The sequence below is a fragment of the Gymnodraco acuticeps genome, unplaced genomic scaffold, assembly GCF_902827175.1.
Source record: "Gymnodraco acuticeps unplaced genomic scaffold, fGymAcu1.1, whole genome shotgun sequence".
NCBI lineage: Eukaryota > Metazoa > Chordata > Actinopteri > Perciformes > Bathydraconidae > Gymnodraco > Gymnodraco acuticeps.
In genome coordinates this window covers 579586-605698 of record NW_022989798.1, presented here as the reverse complement: position 1 = coordinate 605698, position 26113 = coordinate 579586, and the positions used below count along the sequence as shown (strand labels likewise).

At 42.8% G+C, this 26113-nt stretch overlaps 1 protein-coding gene across 2 annotated transcripts in view; it reads left to right on the top strand.

Moving 5' to 3' along the window:
• The first annotated feature begins 1521 nt into the window (after positions 1–1521).
• cers3a (ceramide synthase 3a) overlaps positions 1522–26113 on the top strand; it is a 53475-nt gene continuing 28883 nt past the window's right edge. The window contains exons 1-2 of one of the 2 annotated variants that reach the window (XM_034222487.1): positions 1522–1620; positions 20149–20330. In XM_034222487.1, coding sequence (XP_034078378.1) covers positions 20158–20330 — 173 coding nt within the window. In that variant the 5' untranslated portion in view covers positions 1522–1620; positions 20149–20157. Of the gene's footprint in view, positions 1621–1873; positions 1901–20148; positions 20331–26113 lie in introns of those variants that run through there. The other variant, XM_034222496.1, reaches the window with a different exon arrangement.

Below are 26113 nucleotides of genomic sequence, written 5' to 3'. Positions count from 1 at the left end.
AACGGAAGTAATGGTCATTATTTATTCTTGCTAAGAACATAGTATGGAACCATCCATTTGATGTTTGTGGCAATCAGATGTAATAACTAGGGCTGCACCTAAAAGACTTAGTCCGTTGTGCGATGCGCCGTGACTCGTGACTTTTCTACATGTAACATTTAATTTATATTTCAAAGGTTCATTATTACAGTTTTTTTTATATTTTATATGAAGCACAATGTACCATGCTGTTATAATAACGTTATTTATCAGCCTTTGAAACTGAAACCATTTTGGGAGAGAAAATAAATAGATAATATTAATAATCATAATATATCATAAACGTGCAACGATTAGTCGACTTATATGATATGGCCCTAGTAATAACCTCTTTTTACGACATAAACACTTTTGGGAAACTGGTAAAGGTGAAGTCAGTTATCTCTCCTTCTTTCTTCAATTATGGCAAAAAAGCCACAAAAAAAAGAAGAACATTTGAGAAATAGCACTTTTGTGTTCTGGAAGTGTTTTGCCCCATCCTTTTTGGACCTCTCTAGGTATCTTTCCATGTGTCAGTCATGTTAATCATTAGTTAGGCTTGTCATCAAAGAGCTCTATTGATTTAGCTTGACATTGAGTTCTAGGAGCCTACCTTGTTTGCTCTGTCAGTACACACACTGACCATGATCAGGGTTAGGGCTAACCATAGCCACACAGAGGAGGATAACTGAACCCACTCGAAGCTACAGTCTACGCTGGAAGCCAGCATACAGAGTTGTTTACATATACACGGTATATCTGCACTGCTGTCAGTCTTTAAGAATCTGAACATTTTCTGATGATAAGGTTGTGTTTCCTACAGAAAAACATGTAGTACATTGTTCAAGCTTTTTTATAAATCTATTTAAATATATGTTAAAGCATTGCAGTTTAGTTGAATACATTTTTACCTAAAGTTATGGTTTCAGTTTAAATGCAAAGGCTGTTAGATAAACTGTAAGAATGGAAACAGATTAAGGGTTTTCGGAGTAAGCCGTAATAGGAGTTGCAGTGTTATCTGAAGTGTCAACACTGAAATCTTTTTATGAATCACAAGTGTTAGCGCTGAAAGCAGTATGGTCAGGTTTAGTGTAATATGAGTGTCCTATGATGAGTCAGCTGAACTGGTTAAGGGATCTGAAGGGCCATTATTTGCAGACAACAGCTGAACTTCGGCTGATCATTTTGTTGATTATAAATAAAATGTAATGTATGATTGGCTAAGTCGAGCAATTATATCATTTTTAAGTCAGCACCATTTTCCAGTTGCCTTCGTATTTCTTCGAAAGTTTGCTTTGTGGGAGAACCTGCTTTTGTACTTTATCAGGAACAACGCAAACAAGGTTATCAGATCTCTTGAGGGCAGAAAAAAAGCTTGTAGGTGTGTTGTAGCAATCCGCTAACCTACCTCTACCTTCCCAGGTAATTGTGGCTGGACTGGGTGTGACCCTAAAGAATGTCAAACAAAGAGAGAGTGGCTGGGAGCTTGTCATAACGGGAAATAGAGGATTAACCCTCCGTGTTCATTTTATACAGCAAACACTGCAGTCAGCTGGTGTGGAAACAACATCCCTTCCCTAACCTAGCAGTGACAGTGGAAAGGTGAGTCTCTGCTTTCCTTTGACCTTGGAGTGTGATTGCTAAACCCCCTGCTTGTTTTAGCTTGACTTTGAGTAATAGTTCCAAGTGTTTTTTTTCTCTATTTAGGTGTAAATGTATTAGAGGTTTGTTACAGGTCCAAGGCTGCCTGCAGCGGGACGGGAGGGAGGGAGGCGGGGGGTGTTAGTGAAATCAAGTGAAGTTCTCTTTCAAGCTCTGTGAGCTTTGTCACGGCTGAGTTGGGATGAATGAAGTCCCTGTTCTCAGAAAGATCAACGCTACAGTAAGTTCCTGTGAGATCCAACTTCAGTGGTCGGCACATTTTAAATGAAAGCTTTCATTTGAGTTTAGCTGCAGGGATTAAGGATGTTTGAGAACTGTTATATAATTAATTGTTTGACAGTTTAAGGACCTGTATTGCTGTGTAGCCTTTGTTGGGCTAGCAGCTATAAAAAGGTGGAAGGACAGGTAACTAGACTCGGAAAAATCTCCGTTCTTGTAATTTGAAGCGCTGATCAAATAAAATCTTCTTTAGGTCTTTGTGGTTGTTTAAAGGTCTTAGTCTTCTTTTATGGTACTTACATTTCATTTCATTTCAAACCTTTATTTATCCAGTTTGTCCATTGAGATCATAGATCTCTTTTTCAAGGGAGACCTGCAGCAATTAGGTTCCACATGAAACAACATAAAACAATAGAGGATATCATACAACATATTTACAAGCTACATTTACATACTTATCAACATTTACAAATACCCATAGTTTCAGAGCATTTCACTTAGACTTGCTTTAAAAACATTCAGAGGAATAAAATCGCTCAGTTTCAATTCTTGCTGAAGATTGTTCCAAGCAAGTGGAGCTGCGCACATAAAAGCTGTCTTACCTAAGACAGTCCTTGCTCTTGGCACATCTAATAATACTACATCATGCGATCTCAGACAATAGCTGCTTGCAACTCTCTGTGTTATCAGAGAGCAGATATAATACGGGAGTTTACCCAACATGGCTTTATAAATAAACGTGTACCAATGACTGAGTCTCTTTACAGTAAGTGATGGCAAACCTGCCTTGGTATACAGGGTACAGTGATGAGTAAGTGCTTTACAATTAGTGACAAATCTCAGTGCGCTGTGATAGGCGGCATCTAACTTGTTCAGGCAATAGGCAGGTGCATTCATATACAACAAATCACCATAGTCCACCACAGGTTAAAAGGTCACAGTGACTAGCCTTTTCCTGGCTTCAAAAGAGAAACAGGACTTGTTTCTGAAAAATAAACCTAGTCTAACCCTCAGCTTTTTAAGCAGGTTATTGACATGAAGTTTAAAAGTGAGACAATCATCAAGCCAGATACCAAGGTATTTGTAACAGGCAACCACTTCAAGTATTATTCCTTGCGCAGTTACAATATCCAAAGCAGTCTCTGGAGTCTTTTTTGCTTATTGAAAAGAACATTACCTTGGTTTGATCAACATTTAAAAGAAGCTTTAGTTCAGAGAGCTGAGTCTGAATAATGTTAAAAACAGCCTGTAATTTAACACCAGCCTCCTTAATGGAGGGACCTGCACAATACATCATGGTATCATCCGCATACAAATGTAAAGTAGCTTCATCCACATGTTCACCTGAGCTGTTAATATATATGGAGAATAAAAGTGGACCTAAAACAGAACCTTGAGGAACACCATTAGCAATGTTTAACCACTCAGAAGACAGCCCATCAAAGTAAACACATTGGGACCTTTCAGAGAGGTAGTTCACAAACCAACCCACTGCATGGCTGGATATGCCGATACTGAGTAGCCTCTGCTTTAAGATGCGATGATCGACGGTATCAAACGCTTTGGAAAGGTCAATAAATAGAGCTGCACAACTCTGCTTATTATCTAAAAAACTCGCCACATCATTCACCACTTTCATTGTGGCAGTGATGGTGCTGTGTTGCTTTCTGAAGCCTGACTGATGTTTAGACAGGATATCATTTTTACGTAAAAACTCCTTTACTTAGACCCTCCAGAAAAACGCGGGCTAAAATCCTTGATTATGCGATTAAACATGCAGGGTTTTTATGTGATTGTATGCGGTGAAATTGCGGGAAGTTGCGAAATATGCTAAATATGTTTTTGGAAATATTGGGCTGTCTTATTTATTCTCTCTCACACACACAACCTGCCACTTACGTTAAACCCCTTTACTATTCAATTAAACACATTCAATGTTTATTTATTGTAAAAGCAATTGGGCTATTTTAATCACACTCTCTCACACACACACACACACACACACACACACACACACACACACACACACACACACACACACACACACACACACACACACACACACACACACACACACACACACACACACACACACACACACACACACACTTCTCCGCCTCATTCTGTTTTAATTTACTCGTTCGTTATCTGACCAGCTTCAATCTTGTAGGCTTCTCACCTCGTTTCTTGTAGCCCTCGAAAGGGTTTTGGAGGTTGATGCCTCGGTGAACGTGAGTTGTTTGGCTTTCTTGTCCGCAGCAGCAGAAAGCATTTTCGAATGTTTGAATGAATCAAAGTGGGTCGTCACCGTGGATTTTCTCTTATGCTCCAACACACAGTTGCACGGGGTGCAGAATAGTTTCCCCCTACTTTCGTGCAAGACATCGGGGGGTACTGCTTTGCCCGGTCTTTAGCAGAAATGTTCGTCGGTAAATGAGATGGATTAGATTTTTTCATCTTGGTGTTTTCTCTCGTGTGAGTTCCACACGTTCACTCTATGGTGTTGTTTAGCTTCTGTGATGCGCAAGCTGATGACGTTGCGTCATCATCATCATCACTACTTCACGTCAAGACGAGTTAACTTTTTTCTCAACTTTGTGTGGAAAAATGCGGGGATTTTGCTGATTATGCGGTAAATTATGCGATCGCATAATCGCGTTTTTCTGGAGGGTCTATTTACCTGTTCACTCACTAGGCGTTCGAGCATCTTCGCCAGAACTGACAATTTAGAGATTGGCCTATAGTTGTTTAAAATAGTTGCCTCCCCTCCTTTTAGCAAAGGCAAGACATAAGCTGACTTCCATACTTTTGGAATTGCATTTGAGCTGAGGGAGAGGTTAAAAAGAGTAGTGAGAGGAAGAGCAATAAAATCTGCAGCTATCTTTAAAAAGAAAGGTTCTACGTTGTCCGGGCCATCCAGTTTCTTAGGATCTAGCTTAGATAAGGCTTCATGAACAACATTAACAGTAAAAGGAGTCAAACTGAAAGGGTTTTCCAGACCACATTGTTCAGAGTCACGGATTGGGGTGTTCACAGAAGCAGAGTTAGTCACAGAATCAAACAGAGAACCACAGGACACAAAATGCTCATTAATAGTAAGGGAAATATATGAAAATCTGCAAAATAAATCCTTACCAATCAATTTCTTCACTAATGTGTTTGTAAAGGTGTGTAGTAAGATGTATTAAAAAATTGAAGTTCAAATCCTGTATGTTTTTTCGTAACAACTGCTCAAAGTTGAGGTACCGAATACCGATTTTCGAAAAATCTAAAATGTTCTGTTTGGCCTTGGGTAACTTGTGAGGGGTCAAACTAGGGGTTTTTCATGATTCTGAGTTGATTGCAATCATGTATTTTTCACTAAAATCATTCCTTGGTTGAAAAAAGGCCACGCCCACTCTTATATTTAAATTCAAAAGTAGCTTTATTTGTAGTTACAAGTAGTTACAAGTGCTGATCACTTCAGGAGTCAATCTCTGAGTCTTCTCCAGACTCACCACCATCATGACCACAATTCTTGCATGAAATTCCTTTACAGACTCCACATGCTGAGATGCACTTAACGCCATTCCTCTTGCAGCTGCACTGCCGGTTGCTGCAATCTCCGTTACAGTTGCAGCTTGTGAACTGCAGTAGCTCCTCAGGAGCCATGGGGTCTAGTGTTGGGACTGGCTCATAGCCATGTACACCTAATGTCCATCCATAGTCACTGGGGTTCAGAGACATACTCTGCAGAAGGATCCAGTCCTGGGTTTGTAGGTAGGCACGGAGAGAATGCTGTGCAGCTGCACCCTCTGTTGGAGGTAGAGTTTCTGGTTTGATCAGCCCTGCCGCTGCCTTCCGTGAGAACATGTTGTGTCGAATTTCACCCAAAGCAGTACCTGGTGCATGGTAAATGTACTGGAAGATGGTAGTACCAGCCTGTATCACTGCATCCTTAGTAGCTTGTGTGTCAAGGAAGATGTCCATGTGTTCATCAATGTCCCCTGCACAGAACCTGCAAAAAAAAATGCACTTTGAGATTTGTTTCAAATATAAAGTGAAATAGAAACAAATTATTATTATTATTACCTGTCAAATAAGGTTGTTTTCCCATGGCCAGCTATTGCAGAAAGCGTATCACAACCAGTGAAGGCGTGACAAAAGAGCAGGTAGCATCTCTCTTTCAGAGAGAGCTTCGCGGATCCTTCTGACATCATAAGAGCCCTTTGATGTTGTGAAGAAGAGTGGATGGTTGGTGCTTGGAATATGGTGTACTAGCATCACCAGCACATCTGCATCTTCTGCCCGCACCTGAAAATAGAACAAGATATGCAAAGCGTGTTGCACTATACAAAACCAGATAAAACTATTCAAGTTTGAATACTCAAGAGTGAATACTTTTGTTTCCAAAATAGGCTACCTACACAAATGCTACTAACCTCAACAGAGTCATCTGTAGCAGTGGCCAATGCCTCTCTCACAATCGAAGTGTCAGCATCATTGTCACACTGCTCCACTGTGATGTTGTGTTTTCTGAATGTTGAAGAGAGGAGGTGGATTAGCTCACTCTTGTTATTGGTGTTGTCCCAGGAACTTTGCTCTTGGTGTCCAGTGTATCTTTCCCGGTCGAATCTGGAGATCACAGCATGACTTCTTAGTGCGCCGGATGTGGTCATGATCTTTTGGTGATCGGCTGTAGCCATCAAAGACCACAATGGTCTTCTGAGAGCGGCGGCCAAGACACTGTACGTAGCTCAAGTAACTGTTGGCAATCTCCTGCCAAGTCTGACCTTGTTCCCACTTTACCATGTAGAGAAGCCATCCGCCATCAACTACAAGAGTGGAGCAGGATTGGTTAGTGAGGTCAAGTGGATCAGTTAACTCCTTCAGGCTAGTCTTGGAAAAGCCTGCCTTGTTCGCCTTGTTCATTTTCTGATCTTTATTAGTGAAGAGGAACAATGGGAAGGGAGTCAGCTCATACGCCAAGCTTGTCTCAACTGTCATATCCCGTTGGGCAAAAATTATCAGTCGGTTGAACAACTTGAGTGAGTCAAGGTGTATCTTCTTCTTGTTGATCTTGGGAATCTTTCTGAGTGATGACAGGGCTTGTACCTTTGACTTCACTTCCATGGTCGATGTCACTGACTGTCCATCCAGCTTGATCTGCATCTCTCTCCCTATTTCTCCTGCTCTCTCAGCATTGACTGGGTCATCTCCTGTGCTCCTGAATCCTATTGAGAAAGACACAAGCAACTCCTTGTCTCGATCGGGGTCGAATGGGTTGTTCTCCTCAAACCATTGGAGGGCAAGGTCAATTGCTTCAGCATCTCTCTTCATCTGTGTTTTGCCAAGGTCTCTGTGGAGCGGAGCATGTTTCTTGACACTTTCCTCCATGCGCTGGTTGACATTGGAGAAGTGATTAAGGGTGAGCACCCAGCACTTGTGACCAGAATCACTGTGTCTCATCCTCCCTCTGCTCAGTCCACCTTCTGACTTGGCTGACTTCATCAATGTCTGCTCGATACAGATGTCACACCAGGTGCCGGACCAATCATGGCTGGAGTAACGGACGACATGGTTTCCATGGGCAGTGACACTTTCGAATGTCTCCTTGTAAGCAGGCAAAGTTTCAAGTTGCTTCATGAGTTGACAGTACAGCCGTGCACCCTTGGCATATTGATGATGCCCTGCAGCTGCAAAGATGTCCAGCATCCTGTTAACAATGCAGCACAGGTGGCTGTTGTGATCTGCAAGCCGCTCAGTTCTGATGAAGACCTTGATCACATCTACCATGTAGTGGTACTGCACCCAGAGAGCAGGCGTTCTTCCTCCTTCAGCAAGTCTTTTGAAGGTTTCTTCAAACCGCTGTTCAAACAGTGCCACTACTGGATCTGTGTGTCTGGCTCCCATCTTCCCATCAGCTACCTTCTCCATGAAAGTCCTCATTTCACCGAGTTCCTCCTCGGTGAAGGCATGTTTCACGATGTGCTGATAGATGGCTGCATCGATGAGGAGGTGAGCACGGATTGCCTTGTCAAAACATCCTCCATCCAGGATGTGGTTGGCTGTCGTACTCCCTGGATAGATCAGCTGGATCAGCTCCAGTAGTCCAGAATCCTCCATGATGTTTCCAATGGATCCAAGGTAGGACTTCAGCAGGTGAAATCCACCCAACCTCGGAATGATAGGTAGATTTGTCTGTTTTATGATGTCCACAGCCTTCAGCCAGATCGGAAGATCGAATGGTGAAGATGGTGTTGAGGTCATTAGGGTCACCTTCAATGATTGGGAGGAAGTCGATCTGTGTGCGCTGCTTGACATCATCTGCATGGATACTCTTCATCCAGCCATTCCAGTTGGAGTGTGGGAACTCAGGATCCTGGGCTTTGATCACCCACCCTGCTGCCCAGAGTGTATCGCCCGGAGTGAGGAGTAGCTGGTCTTGTGTCACAGAAGAGGCAAGCTCAGTAATGGGAAGAAATGTGATGGTGTTTATCCCTGTCCTTGTTCTGTTGGTGAATGGAATAATCTTCACTTCAGCTCCTCTGAGGATCTTAGCTTTGTCAAGTGCCTTCAACTTCACTCTGTGGACAGCTGCTGTCGTCTGGGGATCTGGCAAAGATGGTGCCGGAGAGGTGACTTTGATCCAACCCATTGAATGGAAAGGAGTGTTTCCCTGAATAGAGACAATGTTTAAATCTATATTGTCTCCGACAAACTGAGTGAATACATTGGTTGTTTCCCCAACCTCCATTGCCTCCATGACCACCCGATTGTCATGGCTAGTTTCTCTTCCACTGGCTGTCATAAATGATAGATCCTCAAGTGCAGAGTCAACCGCAACCTCATCATCAATCTGCTCATCAGTTTCTTCCACAATGGTATAAAGAGTATCAGAAGTATCTTGGATGCCATCTCCATTCCTGTCATTAAGGAAGCAGTATTTGTAGTTTTGTATCTCGGAATATGACTCTGTGTAACTTGGTGTAACTTGTTCAGCATCCATTTTGACCCAAATCTATGATCAAGTTGTATGGCAAGCCCCATCTGGTATGGCAAAACTCCTGATCGAGGCCGACAGGCCTTTATGAAGTTCTGCCCCCAAATGGCTACTCTTTCGTCGGTCTTCACTATTGGCCTCAGGAACATCTGAAGACTCTAAGGAACAAGAGCCAGCTGACTCTGGATGTCAGTCATACTGTGTGCTGTGGGGTATGACTTTGGGTCTAGATCGACCATGGCGATGTCGTTGCATACGAACTTTAGTGCAGTCTTTATGATCTGAATCTTCTCATCTCCATGCTCAAGATTAGCATGATGCTCTCGCAGAATGTTGTCTGTGTCATCTTTGAGGCAGAGCACATCTGCCCTTCTCTCCTGTGATGTGAAATACAAGGTGTCATGGAATTTATCTTGGAGTTTCTTCTTTAGCCAATACTTTGAATAAGAGAGGCTCTTATCTGGTGACGGATCAAACTGCTGTAGCTTTTCGTGGACTTGGTCAAGAGTCATCACCCCATGCTCGAGTTCTGAGTCTAACCAATCACAGAATTCAACAAAAACAGCCTCTCGTTCCTCATCAATTTTATTTTGTCCTCTCTTCCTTTGTCCTCTATCTTCAGTCTTGGAGTAATGGCCACCTGTCTCAAAAAGAGTTTTGCAGCGCAAATGGTACAGGGTTTCTTCTGCCACAAGGTCATTGATCCCTTCCAGACGTCCAACAACTTCAGTGCCCCAGTCATCCCGCGACTCTGTGCTGTCTTCCGCAAGCTTGCCTTCAGTCTATCTGCAGTCAAATTATCTGGCACTCTGTATCTCTTTCTAGCTTCTAGCTTCTGGACGAGTTTTGTAGATCTGTGCAGGTTGGTTGCAAAGAATGCGTACATTCTTGTACAGAAGCTGAACGGACCGTGAACTTGTAGAACTGCATGCAGAAGCTGCACTGAAGTCAGAGCAAGTGCGTCTTCTCTTCTTCTTAGCTGCCTCTTTCTCTGCCTTTAATGTTTGGCCTGAGTTCTTGGTGACTTCAAGAAACCTGTTGTATAAATCATCTTTACACTTTTTGTGGTACCTATGTTCTGAGCCTCCTTCAAACGCTCCAAAATCTTAGCATTTTCAACTACTTGTGCTTGTTCCAAAAAAGTAGGGTAGCCTTTAGGAGTTGGCTGTATCAGCCTCTGAGCTGGTGTCTCCGGGCTTTCACAGATGAAACAATTTAGCAAAGGTGGAGTCGAGTCTTCATCCATACTGCTAGACTAATATGTCCTACAAAGTAGAATAAACATTGTATTATTCAGTCATAATATCATTATTTTGTGACATTAAAGACAATCTCATGTACAGTAGATGATTAACATTGTAATAGATATTATTGCAAAGGAAAATAGAAGATCTGCTTCACAGTAACGTTAAACACAAAAGATCCTGTCAGAGACAATACACCACTGTAACCTAATGGGCCAGAAAGCTAGCATTCAAGAAAATAAAATGATCATAAGATTCAGTTTGAGGTGTGTAATACATCATTGTAGTTGCCTAGTTGGATACAATCATGGAGTAATACATCATGGATTTAACGTTAGCTAGCTAACCATGTTGCTGCGCCTACTGTTACACAGCTAACAAGTAAGCAAAGTTGACAACTAATCATGGAGTAATACATCATGGATTTAACGTTAGCTAGCTAACCATGTTATTGCGCCTACTGTTACACAGCTAACAAGTAAGAAAAGTTGACAACTTGTACAGTATGTTACATTTCATTACCAAAGTAGTGACATGAAATATTTCAAGTTAAAAATGTAGATAATACTTACATATCAGGCGTAAAAAGCAGTCTGTCCAAGATCAAATGAAGGTTGAAAATGGCTTCAGCATGTTAACTCTAAACATCCTCACTTTGAATGCCAACCAACTAGCAGCTACCACTAAACAATAATAAGTCCTAAAAGGGCAAATAGTAAAATAATCAAACAATTTTTATGCTAGCAGTGGAAAGGCATTATGGGGGGGTGGGGGGGGCGAGCGGGAAAGGTGGGCGTGGCCGTTTTTTCCACAAAGGAATGATTTTAGTGAAAATAAATGATTGCAATCAACTCAGAATAATGAAAAACCCCTAGTTTGACCCCTCACAAGTTACCCAAGGCCAAACTGAACATTTTAGATTTTTCGAAAATCGGTATTCGGTACCTCAACTTTGAGCAGTTGTTACGAAAAAACATACAGGATTTGAACTTCAACTTTTTAATACATCTTACTACACACCTTTACAAAGACATTAGTGAAGAAATTGATTGGTAAGGATTTAGTTTGCAGATCGGTCAAATATCTGATAAAATGCCCTTACTATAAAGCAATTTAACATAGTAGCCCTGTCCAATATAGAGCCAGATGCTGTGGTAAGGCACGGAGGTAGCTCATTACGGATCTCACCGGTGGATATCGATTTTATGGCTTTCCAAAATTTCCTAGGATTATTTAGGTTTTCTGTGGTAACTGACAAATAGTACTTCGACTTAGCACTTTTGACTTGTGATGTGAAGCTATTCCTTAGCTGCCTAAAACACAGCCATTCTACCTCTGAGCCTGATTTCCTAGCCTTTGCCCAGGCCTTGTTTCTCTCATGAAGGAGACTGGACAGTTCAGCAGAAAACCAAGGATTGTCTCGTCCCTTCATTCTAAATTTACGCAGGGGTGCATGTCTATCAATGATCTCCATAAAACCAAGATAAAAATAAGACCATGCAGTTTCTACATCAGCGCACAGATTTTTCGATGACTTTCAGCATGTGTCCTTCATTCCATAGTAAACATATTTTACTTACTGTAACTCAGTTGTAATGGTTGTCAACCAGACACAGAGTTGTCTTAATAAAGTAAAGGCTGAACATGACTGAGTTAAATCCAACAAACCCCCCATCAGGAGAGGTGAAAACTCCTTAGAAGTCTTTCAGTTTTATGACATGAAAAGCTTAAAGTATTGTAATATTGAATATAATGGGATATATCCAGCGGACTAGAAGGAGCTGTGTTGAGGTCAGGTGATTTTCAACATAAAAGGAAGCCATGACCCAAGTAAAATAATAATGTTCTTATTACCCCATCTATAATGATGCTTTTCAAAACATATCAGCCTGCATATCATATTGGATATAGTTTTCCCTTACTCACCTACAAGGAAGAAAATATATTTATATTTTTAAATTTTCAAGAATAATTCATATTTCAGTATTATTACTCTAGGAACAAATGTTGCTTTGCAGTAAGTCTTTAACTTCCTGAAATCCAACCTGGTGTTGGTCATTTTTGTACTGGTATCTAGAGCATGTTTATGTTTGTGTCTTCTGTTCTGAGATGTTTCAACATTTAATCATTCTCAACTTGTCACATTCAGACACTTATCTCGTGCCTTCATTGGTCATGTGCGCGTTGGTGTGTGTTGGAGGAGGGGCTCTGTAAGGAAGTGGCAGATTTTTTTCGGTTGTGTATTTTCAAATGCTAGCACACTCAAGCTGGTTTCTCCAAAATGACCTACCCCACCTTTAAGAATGCCTTGTCAATATCAGATGCAGCGAGCCTTGACAAAGGATCGGTAACTGGGGTTACGTACTGTAACCCAGCTTCTATGAGTGGAGGTCCCGCCGACACGTGCTCCGCCGGGTTTCCTGCCAACACCATGTCCTGTCCTGTTGGGGGTCCCGCCGATGCCTGCTCCGCCGGGTTTCCTGCCAACACCATGTCCTGTCCTGTTGGGGGTCCCTCCGACGCCTGCTCCGCCGGGTTTCCTGCCAACACCATGTCCTGTCATGTTGGAGATCCCGTTGACACCAACTCTTGCTCCGTCCAGGGTCCCACTGGCGCCGGCCCATGTTCCGTCCAGAGTTCCGTCTACGCCTGTCCCGCCAGGGGTCCCACCAGCTCCTGCTTTCGATCCCAGTGCTCCGGCGATCCAGCTGATACTGGAGGGGTCCCATTGCGTACGTCGTCCTCCGGAGCTATCTCGTCGCCGCCTTCTTACCCGACCTTGTGCCCTACCTCCTGAGTTCCCCAGCGGCCTTCGCCCTCGAGCCCGGCCTCCTGAGTTCCCCAGCCATGGTCTTCGCCCTCGAGCCCGGCCCCCTGACTTTTCGAACTCTGCCTTGCCCCCGGGCCGTCCGCCCGAGACCCCCTCCTCGAACTGTGCCTTGCCCCCGGGTCGGCCGCCCGAGACCACCTCCTGTTCCTCTGCCTTGCCTCTGGGCTGTCTACCCAGACCCGTCCTTCGGACCCCCTCCACCCACCCTTTTCGAAGTATTGGACTTTGTTAGTGTGTTATGGACGTCTAGGATCCGTCCCTTGAGAGGGGGGTTCTGTCACGATTCTTATGTTTTGTCACGTTTTGTATGTTGGGTTTATTTTGTGGTTCTGTTCTCCCTGTCTCTTGTCTGCCTTCCTGTGTTTTTCCTCCTGTCGTTAGTTTCCCTGGTTTCCCTGATTGTCTCATTGTGTTCACCTGTTGCCCTTGTGTTTCTCCCTCCTTTACCCAGCTGTTTCTTGTCCCGTGATTACGCCTCTCTGTATTTAGTCTTGTCTTTCCCTGTGTTCCCCTGTCGGTTCATTGTTTGTCTCTCCTGTTTCCCTCCATGTTGGTCATGGTCAGTTTTGTGTATTCTTGCTACCTTGTACTATCCATGTTTTTGATTCATGCCATGTTTTTTGTTTTTCAGCTTTTAAATAAAGCTCGCTTTTGTTTATAACCTTTACCTTTTTGTAGTCTGCATTTGGGTCCTACCTTTTCACGCGAATCCTTGACAGTGATTCTAACACAACCTGCTCCCACACAAACAGCTTTTCTTCAGCTATTCGCGGAGCCAGTGGGGCCCGAACCTTAGAGGGCTGCGCCTATACTCATAGAAGCTGGGTTACAGTACGTAACCCCAGTTCTATATCGTATAAGGCTTAGCCCTCTAATGCTATCGCTATTGGGTTAAGGTCGAAGCAGGATGTAGTCCACGCCCCACTGGTCCATCCATACCAGAAGTACAAAAACACATCTACTCAATTAATAACCCATGTCCATTGCGCCATGCGTAATGGAGCATCACAGTCCCCATGAGGAAATGTGCAGGGGTAGACATGAAGGGTAATAGAGTTTCATTATCACTGGCCCCACCATTGTAACCACTGGCCCAAGAGCATTCGTCCAAAGAAAAACGACTAATAATGAAGAAAATGAACACATTTGTTGCAATAGTAATTTATGCACAAACTACATTACTACTTGTACTACAACATTTAAATCATTAGTTCTTCCCCATTTTCCTCAATTGTTCATATTTGGTTTATTACAATTATTATATTGTGGTCATTGTTAAAGAAAGAAAGGAGGGTGACATTTCTGCTACGATTTTTATTATTTTTATAATACACTTTTTGCCTTCCTGTCATTATCAGGAGTTAGAAATGTAATAGCCTAGATTAGAACCTTCATTATCCTAAACTGCTGGGACATTTCCCTATGGTGAATATACCTTTTATATTTTCTACTCTTCACTTACTTGTCAGCATAGGTCGGCTTCGATGTACAGAGCCGACAAAAGACCTTGTTTATATCATCATATTGAAGCCAACTCCATCGATCAAGCCAGTGTGGCTGAAACTTTCTCTCCCTCTTCTTCTCATACTCCCTGTCATTCTCCTTTAACTCCTCCGGTGACTTACTTTTATTTGAAGATTGTTTTTTGCCCGGCGCTTGGCCGTTGTTTTTAAAAACATTGGCGAATGGTTAGGTGCACACGAAAGTCTGTAGTGAAGGAGCGCGCTCCCGCACACGGGAGCCTGCTCGCGCTGCGCTCTACTCCGCCCAACAACGACAACCGCCTCACGAAACTCTATGTTGTAGAAACAATTTAACAAAATTGCTTGTGCTAATACCAATACCACAGGACAATATGATTTTATGTCTTACTGTTTTTTTATGGCATGACTTTTTATTTTGTGTGTGTGTGTGTGTGTGTGTGTGTGTGTGTGTGTGTGTGTGTGTGTGTGTGTGTGTGTGTGTGTGTGTGTGTGTGTGTGTGTGTGTGTCTGTTTCTGTTTGTCTGTGTGTTAAGTGGCCTGCTGGCCTGAGGATTTTTTTGTATACGTATTGTGAATGCAACGCTGCGCAAATGTGGGTCTGACTCTGCCTCACAGTCTACATGTCTACATGATGTGGCCTGCCGACATGGCCACTTTCATACAGATCATACTAATGCCCTCGATTGGTCTCTGTGTGTCATTCCAACTCGGGAGGGTGTGTGTTAGTGTATGTGTGGCGCGAGCGAGCGAGAAAGCGCGCGCACCGGTTACGTGTATTATTGTTAGCATCTGGTGTTAGCTAGCTGCGCTAACGGATATAAGGAGCTGTTTCAACAACAAGGTGGAGGGAGAGTCCTCTGCTGTCAGACTGAGAGGTTGATAACTACAGCTCAGGTGAAGTAAAGGACTCTCTGAGTGTTTAGATAGTTAACTTAGTCTAAGTTATCTCAGTGGGTCTCAAACGGTTTGGTCACCATTTATGTAAACACATATTTCCATTTGAGGGGGGAGTGATTAGTAAAATATGCATGAATAATAAAAATAAAATGTTAACTAGGTGAAAAAAGGCAAGATAAACTTGTTGAGAGGTAAAACTAGTCTTTGCTGCTGCCTCAAAGAGGAGAAGGGACGAGAGGGGGGAGACGGGTGAGGCTGGTTCAGGAGCACAGACACACTCACAACTATAAATGAACCAAAGACAAATAAATAAACAAGTTTCAATGTTTTTTCATATTGGATATGGTATGTTATTGGTTATGGCCATGTACTTATGATTTTATGATTATTTAAATGTATACAGTTCTGTTCCTAAATAGATTTGCACATTTTTTAAAATAGTAACCCATCTCCATATGTTTATTTTTGGGTAGTAGATTTAAACTAGAAGGCTATCACTATGGGCAGCAACGCTGTAAATATTGACAAATAAATCCAGCAAAATGGCACGAAAAACTGGTAGTGGCCTGGCTGGGTGTATAATTCCCGGCCTGGCTTATTGTCCCAGTCCGGCCCTGACGCATGACAACAAACATGCCCAGCGTACCTATGACGCGCCGCAGAGATAGACTAGAGCAGAAAAGACATCACATAACGTTAGCATTTCGAAAATGTTAGCGTGGCTTAATAATAGTGCGAAAAGACAGCGGTTGTCGCCGGACAAGGATTCCCTCTCTCCTTTCCTGCTGAAAGATGGTGAGTGTACTCAGGGACGAGGAGTCATTTAACCAGCCGCCAGTAGGAGTCAGGCTTTACTTTCTTTTATATCCATAAAGAAAAAGTCAATCTGTTTACAGTTGTTTCATATGGATGAGAGGTATCCGTATATCTCTTCATTTTGCTCTCAAAGTGCACCAGATTGATGCATCTAACTTCAATATTTAAAAAACAGTCTTCCCGGGGGAGCATTTTATTTTAATTGTATTTAACCTTTATTTACCCAGATAAAAGCATTGAGATAGAATCTCATTTGCAATGCTGACCTGGCCAAGAAGGCAGCAACGTTACACATACCCCCCCCCAAAACGAAAACTCTTCGGTTCTCCACGGATTCTTTCACACACACATACGGGTATTGGGCCGAGGGCGACACCGTACTTCCGGTATCCGCCGTTTTACGCGAGGTGCAAGCAGGCCAAGGGTTTAGCCGTACACCGTCTAGGTGTTGCTAAGCTTCCTGTACTGAATATCATAGTCTATTGCCTTAATCAATATCTAGTCAACTCTAAAATACCACATATATGCAATGGCATGATAATATTATTGTGACAAGTGGGGTATTCACCTGGTGTTTCCAGAAATTAGACGTAGATGCAGCCAAAATCGACGAAGTCTGTAAGGGCAATCCCACAACCCACACAGCTCTAGTTTACGCTGGTTACGACCTAGAGCACACCCCCTCAAGTCCAGAGATGTAATCCGAAGACATGCAGCGATTTCTTCGGTCGTTAATTCAGAAAAAAAACCTAGTGCACTCTGTCTGGCTACGTTAGCTAGCTGTTTATATTTGCACCTCCATGAAAATGGTGTATTTATATATATACGCCATATATATATATGGCGTGTGTTGCATTGTGGGTAGCTCGTGATGTCACTGTGTGTGAAAAAATTACACAAGTCAGCGTTAAAAAAGCGGGAGGCGCCGAAAAGCGACTAATTTGCATCACTGATGATAATAACTCGCGACTTTATAAACATAAACAGACATCAAAACATGTGGCGCTAGATAGCTAAAACGGCAACATGGCTCATCTGTGTCGTTGTCTGGTCAAAAGTGGTCTTCAATGGCATTAAAACGATAAAAACGCTGCTGAAGGTTAATCCATAGGTTAATCCAATGTGTCTGTGTCCCTTTGAAATGATTTCTGATAATCCATAAGCAATAAACCGACTTTTCCATTTTCAGATGTCAGAGCGTAAACTAGGTTCGCTCTGGCCAAAACTGCATGCGCGAAGCCCCCACTTTTTTTTGTTAACGTGTGTGTGTATGTGGAAATTCCCCTTCTATTCTATTGGCTCTAACGGTTAAAAAGAGATGTCAATCACCAAAATTGACCAATAGGTTCCAGAGAAACGGCAAAAACGCCCATTTCCACCCAAATCACCCCAGAGGTGGAGTTTTTTTTGCTAAAAAGGTCAAATGTCACTTGTTTTGCATCAATCTTGATACAGGGTACTTATTATATGTTGTACTTTGGATTCCTAAAGCTTTTAGTCTACCATCCCATCATTCAAGGGTGGTTTTCACTATAAGTAACAAATAATTTTTGGACGGACACTAACATTTACAATTTTTTACTATGTTCAATCTGAATTTTCTTTAAAATAAAAAACATCTATATTGATTCTGACTTTTCTACATCCAACTCACAGGTTTATCATTACTTTGAGAACAAAGATTATTAATTTTCCCCTTTTTAGAAGTGTAGTTATGGTAATTTGTTCTGGAAATGTCATTTTCGAGCCTGAGACCTGAAAAACAGGGATGGGGTTCAACAGGCTAATTAACCGACAGGTTTTAAAGACAGACGGTTTGTTTGGCATCTTAATAATTGGAACAAAAGCTTTTTAGAAGAGGAATCTTTGCTTTTTAGCCTGCAGCTCGGAAAAGAGCTTGTGCCTGACAGTGCTTCTGCAACGGAGTGCTGAAGAAAAATGGGAGCAGATTGTTGGGCCTACTTCCTATTTATACGGAAGTGAGGCCGTAGGTGGGGCCCACGTCATAGGTTGGCATGGATTAAGTCTGTCAGTGCTGCGCATACACAGTGGGATTACCCAATAGCGATAGCCTTAGAGGGCGAAGCCTTATACGATATAGAACTGATATCCTAGGAATTAAGCTCAGCTGGTTGTTTCTAATATTGTGTGCAATGTTATTTTTAATGCATATAAAATGACTTTATAATTTACAGTTATGTTACTTTTAAATATTATGTCAATGTCAGTGTGTTTAGTATTGTCATGGTTAGTTGGTGATTTTTCTTTGTCACAATTTACTATGGACCCCAGGTAGAATATCTGCTGTAATACAGAAGATTATTGACACCTGAACAAATATGAGAGAAATTATTTTGTTACACCAGCAATGTGTTTAAGCATTAAATATTTAAAAGGTGGAATAAAATATAAACATAATAAAATAAAAAAGAACATTAACTGCTTTCTAAACTGTGATCGGTTGCTAGGCTGCAGCTCAAGCTTTCACTGTCATTTTTTTGTAAAATATGTATTCTCTCTCTCTCTCTGTGTGTGAAATAGGCGTAGTCGTGATCTTGAGAAAAGGGAGGGATCACCGGGTCAATATTTGTTTAGGAAATAGACCTTTATGTACACTACAGTAACTGTAGCGTCTCCGTCGGCGGTGTGCCTGCTATTTAACTTCACCCCATCTCAAGAGTAAAAAATAACTCAGTTAGACTTTTGCGCTATTGTTATTTCCCAGTATGATTTAATATTTTTAACTAAAGGTATTTCAAAAGTGATGTTTTTTGTGTAAACAGATTCAGGGAATAAGGGTTTACAATTAACAGGATAACGTAATCAGGATACACAAAAAAAGCAACTGTATTTCCTTAGTTACATGAAAAGACGTAATCAGATTAATGTAACATTAGTAAAAACTAAAAAGAGCATATATTGTTGTAAAGGATCAGCTGTTATCTCTTCTCTGTAAGCTGTACTGTTCTGTAGGCTAATACTTTAAAGGGGACCTATCGTGAAAAATGCACCTTTGTACGTCTTTTATACATGAATATGTGTCCCCGGTGTGTCAGGGAACTCACCAAGTGTCAGAAAACACAACCCTCTCCCTTTTCCTCCATACCCAAATCTCTAAAAACAGGGCTGCAACGGATCTGATACAGACTCGTGCCTCGCCCTCCTTTGCAGGGGGGCGTGGTCAGCTGCTGTTCATTTGCCACAGAATCAGCCCTTGCAAAAACTTGCAACTTCAGAAACATGTTTTATATAGGTATGGCCCTACAATATATTATTCAAATATAGCATGATAGGTCCACTTTAAGTGTGAATCTATACGCCTACTGCCTGAATCTGCTTTATGGTGTTCACTTTCGTTGCTTCATTTGTTCCGCTTTTAATTCAGCAGGTAGTAACATAGTGTGTGTGAGCTTAACTGTGTGTATTAAACTAAAATGGAGCATTTTCTGTCAGCTCAGACTTTATTTGTGCTTCTTTAAACTGTAGTATGTTCTCATGCGTTTCATTGTTGGTGTTTAGGCTGCTGTCTGAATATGCTAAAGGCAAGGCAGCTTTTAATATAAATAAAATGTTTTTTCATACTAAATATATTGGTTTCTTTTTTTCTGAGGTCATATTGTTCTGTTGTCAAACATAAGACACTCCAGTAAAAAACATCTTATTGATATTTATTTTCTCTTGAATTTATTTGCAATGCATTTGATATTGAGGTAGGCTAATCCAAGAGTAACCAAAAGTAATGAGGTTACATTCCTTTTATTTGTTGATACATTTATTTTACAGGTAACTAATAATTGTAAGGGAATACATTTTAGAGGAACCATCCCACTGCACATTCCCTGAGACCAGGCTCTATGGCATATTTAAAGGACATTTCAGATGAAGAAGGAACTTTGTTCACTCTCTTTCCAGATGTTTGCTACTGGCAGTGGTGCGTGTATTGTGTATTGGTATCTAGTGCTATATAACCTAGGTTGGTATGTGTGGTTCTGTTAGGGTGGAGGGATGTTGGACTCGCTGTATGACTGGTTCTGGTGGGACAGAGTCTGGCTGCCTGTGAACCTGACGTGGTCTGACCTGGAGGACAGGGACGGGCTGGTCTACGCCAGAGCCTCACATCTCTACGTCACGGTCCCCTACACCATCGCCTTCTTACTCATCAGATACCTGTTTGAAAGGTAAGATCCAAGCTCTGTGCAGCTTTCCTCACTATAGTCATACAGCAACAGCAAATCACTACATGAGATTACATTTAATGTAGCTGAAGATCTTATCCAAAGTGACTTACAATGAGTGCAATAAACCATAAAGATATATCACAACAACAAGAGAAGTGCTGACATTCACTTCAAATACACCAAACCTTTATAAGTGCTGGTGCTTTAGTCTCAAATGGGCTAAACTCTTTATTAATTTATTTGTATTGTATTTAATGGCCAAGGTACAAGCGAATCAGGTGGGTTTTCAGTTTGTGACAGAATATGTGTAGACTTTCTGCTATCCTAATATAAACGTGGAGCTTGTTCCACCAATTGAAGTTAGACTTTACCCAAGAGATTTTACAGTAGATTACAACAGAAGAACCTTTAAACAAACAAAAAATGTATCAATTTCTATACTGTCAAGATGTTAAAGTGCATTATGAAATTGTTCACTGGTGGAAGTTTTAGACAGAAGTATATTAAAGTGTAAAGGAAAAATCTGGTGATATACAAACCAACACTGACTGTATCCTACAAACAGGTATTTGTGTGTTCAAGCTTCAAGGTTCAAGGCTTTTATTAGTCATACGTACATATCTACAGTGTAGTTATGTCGATGAAATTCTTAGGTCACAGGCTCCTCCAACAGTGCAACACAATAAAACAGAAAAACAGCAACAAATACAACAACAACAACATTGTGAAATAGTGCAATAAGAGTCATGGTGATTGGAATATGATATATTAGATACATAATTTGTAAATTGCAGCCAGATTAATGTTATGGATGTTATTTCAAAAGTGCAGGTGTTTAACAGTCTTATTGCCTGTGGGATGAAACTGTCCCTGAGTCTGGTGGTTTTAGTCCGGATGCTGCGGTAACGGCAGCAGACAGAACAGTTTGTGGCTGGGGGGATGGGGGTCTTTGATCATCCTGAGGGCTTTCTTCCTGAGCCGCTGGGATTATAGGTCCTCCATGGAGGGCAGCTCCGTCCTGGTGATGTTCTGTGCAGTTTTCAACACCCTCTGTAAAGCCTTACGATTGAGGGCGGTGCAGCTGCCGTACCAGGCCGTAATGCAGCCAGTCAGGATGCTCTCTATGGTGCACCTGTAGAAGGTCAGGATCCTCTCTATGGAGAACCTGTAGAAGGTCAGGATGCTCTCTATGGTGCACCTGTAGAAGGTCAGGATCCTCTCTATGGAGCACCTGTAGAAGGTCAGGATCCTCTCTGGTGCACCTGTAGAAGGTCAGGATGCTCTCCATGGTGCACCTGTAGAAGGTCAGGATCCTCTCTATGGTGCACCTATAGAAGGTCAGGATGCTCTCTATGGTGCACCTATAGAAGGTCAGGATCCTCTCTATGGTGCACCTGTAGAAGGTCAGGATCCTCTCTATGGTGCACCTGTAGAAGGTCAGGATGCTCTCCATGGTGCACCTGTAGAAGGTCAGGATCCTCTCTATGGTGCACCTGTAGGAGGTCAGGACCCTCTCTATGGTGCACCTGTAGAAGGTCAGGGTCCTCTCTATGGTGCACCTGTAGAAGGTCAGGATGCTCTCTATGGTGCACCTGTAGAAGGTCAGGATCCTCTCTATGGTGCACCTGTAGGAGGTCAGGATCCTCTCTATGGTGCACCTGTAGAAGGTCAGGATCCTCTCTATGGTGCACCTGTAGGAGGTCAGGATCCTCTCTATGGTGCACCTGTAGGAGGTCAGGATCCTCTCTATGGTGCACCTGTAGAAGGTCAGGATCCTCTCTATGGTGCACCTGTAGAAGGTCAGGATCCTCTCTATGGTGCACCTGTAGGAGGTCAGGATCCTCTCTATGGTGCACCTGTAGGAGGTCAGGATCCTCTCTATGGTGCACCTGTAGGAGGTCAGGACCCTCTCTATGGTGCACCTGTAGAAGGTCAGGGTCCTCTCTATGGTGCACCTGTAGAAGGTCAGGATCCTCTCTATGGTGCACCTGTAGAAGGTCAGGGTCCTCTCTATGGTGCACCTGTAGAAGGTCAGGATCCTCTCTATGGTGCACCTGTAGAAGGTCAGGATCCTCTCTATGGTGCACCTGTAGATTAGAAGTTGCAGAGTATCCTGGAGTCCATGTTGAACCTCCTCAGCCTGCGGAGGAAGAAGAGCCGCTGTCGAGCTTTTTTGGTGATGGTGGTGGTGTGAAGAGTCCATGTCAGGTCCTCAGTGATGAGTCCATGTCAGGTCCTCATTGATGAGTTCATGTCAGGTCCTCAGTGATGTGGACACAGAGGAACCTGAAGCTGCTGACTCTCTCTACCGTAGTCCCATTGATGGCGATGGGGGCGTGTCCCTCTCTCTGCTGCTTCCTGTAGTCCACAATCAGCTCCTTGGTTTTGCTAACGTTGAGATGGAGGTTGTTATCCTGACACCAAGATGTCAGGTTTTCGACCTCCTCTCTGTACGCCGTCTCGTCGCCGTCGGTGATCAGGCCGATGACTGTTGTGTCGTCAGCAAACTTCACGATGGTGTTGGAGCTGTGTGTGGCCACGCAGTCGTGTGTGAACAGGGAGTAGAGGAGAGGGCTGAGCACGCAGCCTTGAGAGTCACCGGTGTTGATGATCAGGGTGGAGGATGTGATGTTTCCCACCCGCACTGCCTGGGGTCTGCCCGTCAGGAAGTTCAGGATCCAATCACAGAGGGCGCTGTTGAGCCCCAGGTCTCTGAGCTTGATTACCAGCTTGGAGGGCACAATGATGTTGAAAGCTGAACTGTAATCAATGAACAGCATTCTCACATACAGTGGGGCAAAAAAGTATTTAGTCAGCCACCAATTGTACAAGTTCTCCCACTTAAAAAGATGAGAGAGGCCTGTAATTTTCATCCTAGGTACACTTCAACTATGAGAGACAGAATGGGGGTAAAGAATCCAGGAAATCACATTGTAGGATTTTTAATGAATTAATTGGTAAATTCCTCGGTAAAATACGTATTTGGTCACCGACAAACAAACAAGATTTCTGGCTCTCACAGACCTGTAAGTTCTTCTTTAAGAGCCTCCTCTGTCCTCCACTCGTTAACTGTATTAATGGCACCTGTTTGAATAGGGTTGGGTACCGAGAACCGGTTCCGAACCGGAACCGGTTCCAACATTTCGATTCCAACGGCATCATTTAGAAATGTGAATTTCGGTTCCGCTTTTCGATGCCTGAGGAAATGTTTCTCGCCGCTCTCCGTAGCCTACTGTATGACTGCGGCGGGGTGGGAAATGTAGCGTTGTACCCATAGATATATATAAACACGTGTTTATATATATCTATGGTTGTACCCAGCGCCATATTATATTATATATTATATAATACTATTATATGGCTCTGGTTGTACCTACACTTCCTACAGCGTAACCTGAGACCAGGGCCAGCCCGTCGCACTGGCGTTATAGATGTTCGCCTAGGGCACCAGATCTGTGGAGGTGCTGCGCTGACAGCTCTGGGAGGAAAACAAATGTTTTGACCGTTGGTGCTCATCCTAATGTTCGGCTTTGATGTAACAACATTCATAATTAAGTAAATGTAACACCCTTTTCATTCCGGTTACACTTTTCATTTGCCCTGTACGATGGGCGCTATAAGTGATGAAAATGGGGGATGTTGGCTCACAGCCAAAGTGCGAGTGAGCGTGCGAGCGAGGGGGGGTGCACCGGTACGCGCTGTTGTTATTAGCATCTGGTGCTAGCTGCTCTAACGGAAGAAGAAGATGTTTCTACAATGATGTGGAGGGAGAGTCCTCTCCAGTCAGACTGAGTGGCTGATAACTACAGCTCAGTGAGGTAAAGGACTCTGAGTGTTTAGATAGTTCACTTTAGTCTAAGTTATCTCAGTGGGTCTCAAACATTTTGATCACAATTCACAAACAGATTGAAGCATTTTACTTTAAAATGTTCAAACATTTCTTCCCCGGTATGCCTGAGAAGGCAGATATGCTTGTTTTTCTCAACAAGAACTGTTTTTAAAAGTTGGACTGAGCTTCAGTGGTTCTCAGGTTAGAGTTACATAGCAGTGAATATAAACAGACTGATTAATGTGAATATTACTGTAAACTAACCTGTGTAAAAGTTTCTCGAATAAATGTAATTTTTTTGGTGGAAGAAGCATGTATCATTTTTTTACCCTGCCCCTCAAAGAATCGGAATTGAGAACCGTTAAGAACCGGAATCGAAAAGTAGAATCGGAATCAGAATCGTGGAAATTCAAACGATACCCAACCCTATGTTTGAACTCGTTATCAGTATAAAAGACACCTGTCCACAACCTCAAACAGTCACACTCCAAACTCCACTATGGCCAAGACCAAAGAGCTGTCAAAGGACACCAGAAACAAAATTGTAGACCTGCACCAGGCTGGGAAGACTGAATCTGCAATAGGTAAGCAGCTTGGTGTGAAGAAATCAACTGTGGGAGCAATTATTAGAAAATGGAAGACATACAAGACCACTGATAATCTCCCTCGATCTGGGGCTCCACGCAAGATCTCACCCCGTGGGTTCAAAATGATCATAAGAACGGTGAGCAAAAATCCCAGAACCACACGGGGGGACCTAGTCAATGACCTGCAGAGAGCTGGGACCAAAGTAACAAAGGCTACCATCAGTAACACACTACGCCGCCAGGGACTCAAATCCTGCAGTGCCAGACGTGTCCCCCTGCTTAAGCCACTACATGTCCAGGCCCGTCTGAAGTTTGCTAGAGAGCATTAAGATGATCCAGAAGAGGATTGGGAGAATGTCATATGGTCAGATGAAACCAAAATAGAACTTGTTGGTAAAAACTCAACTAGACGTGTTTGGAGGAGAAAGAATGCTGAGTTGCATCCAAAGAACACCTACTGTGAAACATGGGGGTGGAAACATCATGCTTTGGGGCTGTGTTTCTGCAAAGGGACCAGGACGACTGATCCGTGTAAAGGAAAGAATGAATGGGGCCATGTATCGTGAGATTTTGAGTGACAACCTCCTTCCATTATCAAGGGCATTGAAGATGAAACGTGGCTGGGTCTTTCAGCATGACAATGATCCCAAACACACCGCCCGGGCAACGAAGGAGTGGCTTCGTAAGAAGCATTTCAAGGTCCTGGAGTGGCCTAGCCAGTCTCCAGATCTCAACCCCATATTAAATCTTTGGAGGGAGTTGAAAGTCTGTGTTGCCCAGCAACAGCCCCAAAGCATCACTGCTCTAGAGGAGATCTGCATGGAGGAATGGGCCAAAATACCAGCAACAGTGTGTGAAAACCTTGTGAAGACTTACAGAAAACGTTTGACCTCTGTCATTGCCAACAAAGGGTATATAACAAAGTATTGAGATGAACTTTTGTTATTGACCAAATACTTATTTTCCACCATCATTTGCAAATAAATTCTTTAAAAATCAGACAATGTGATTTTCTGGATTTTTTTTCCTCATTCTGTCTCTCATAGTTGAGGTATACCTAGGATGACAATTACAGGCCTCTCTCATCTTTTTAAGTGGGAGAACTTGCGCAATTGGTGGCTGACTAAATACTTTTTTGCCCCACTGTATGTGTTCCTCTGGTCCAGGTGTGAGAGGGCTATGGCGTCGTCTGTGGACCTGTTTGCTCTGTAGGCAAACTGCAGGGGGTCCAGAGAGTCAGGGAGGGAGGAGGTGATGAATGATTTGACTAACCGCTCAAAGCACTTCATGATGATGGAGGTGAGTGCTACTGGGCGGTAGTCATTGAGGCTGGTGATTTTTGACTTTTTGGGGACAGGAACGATGGT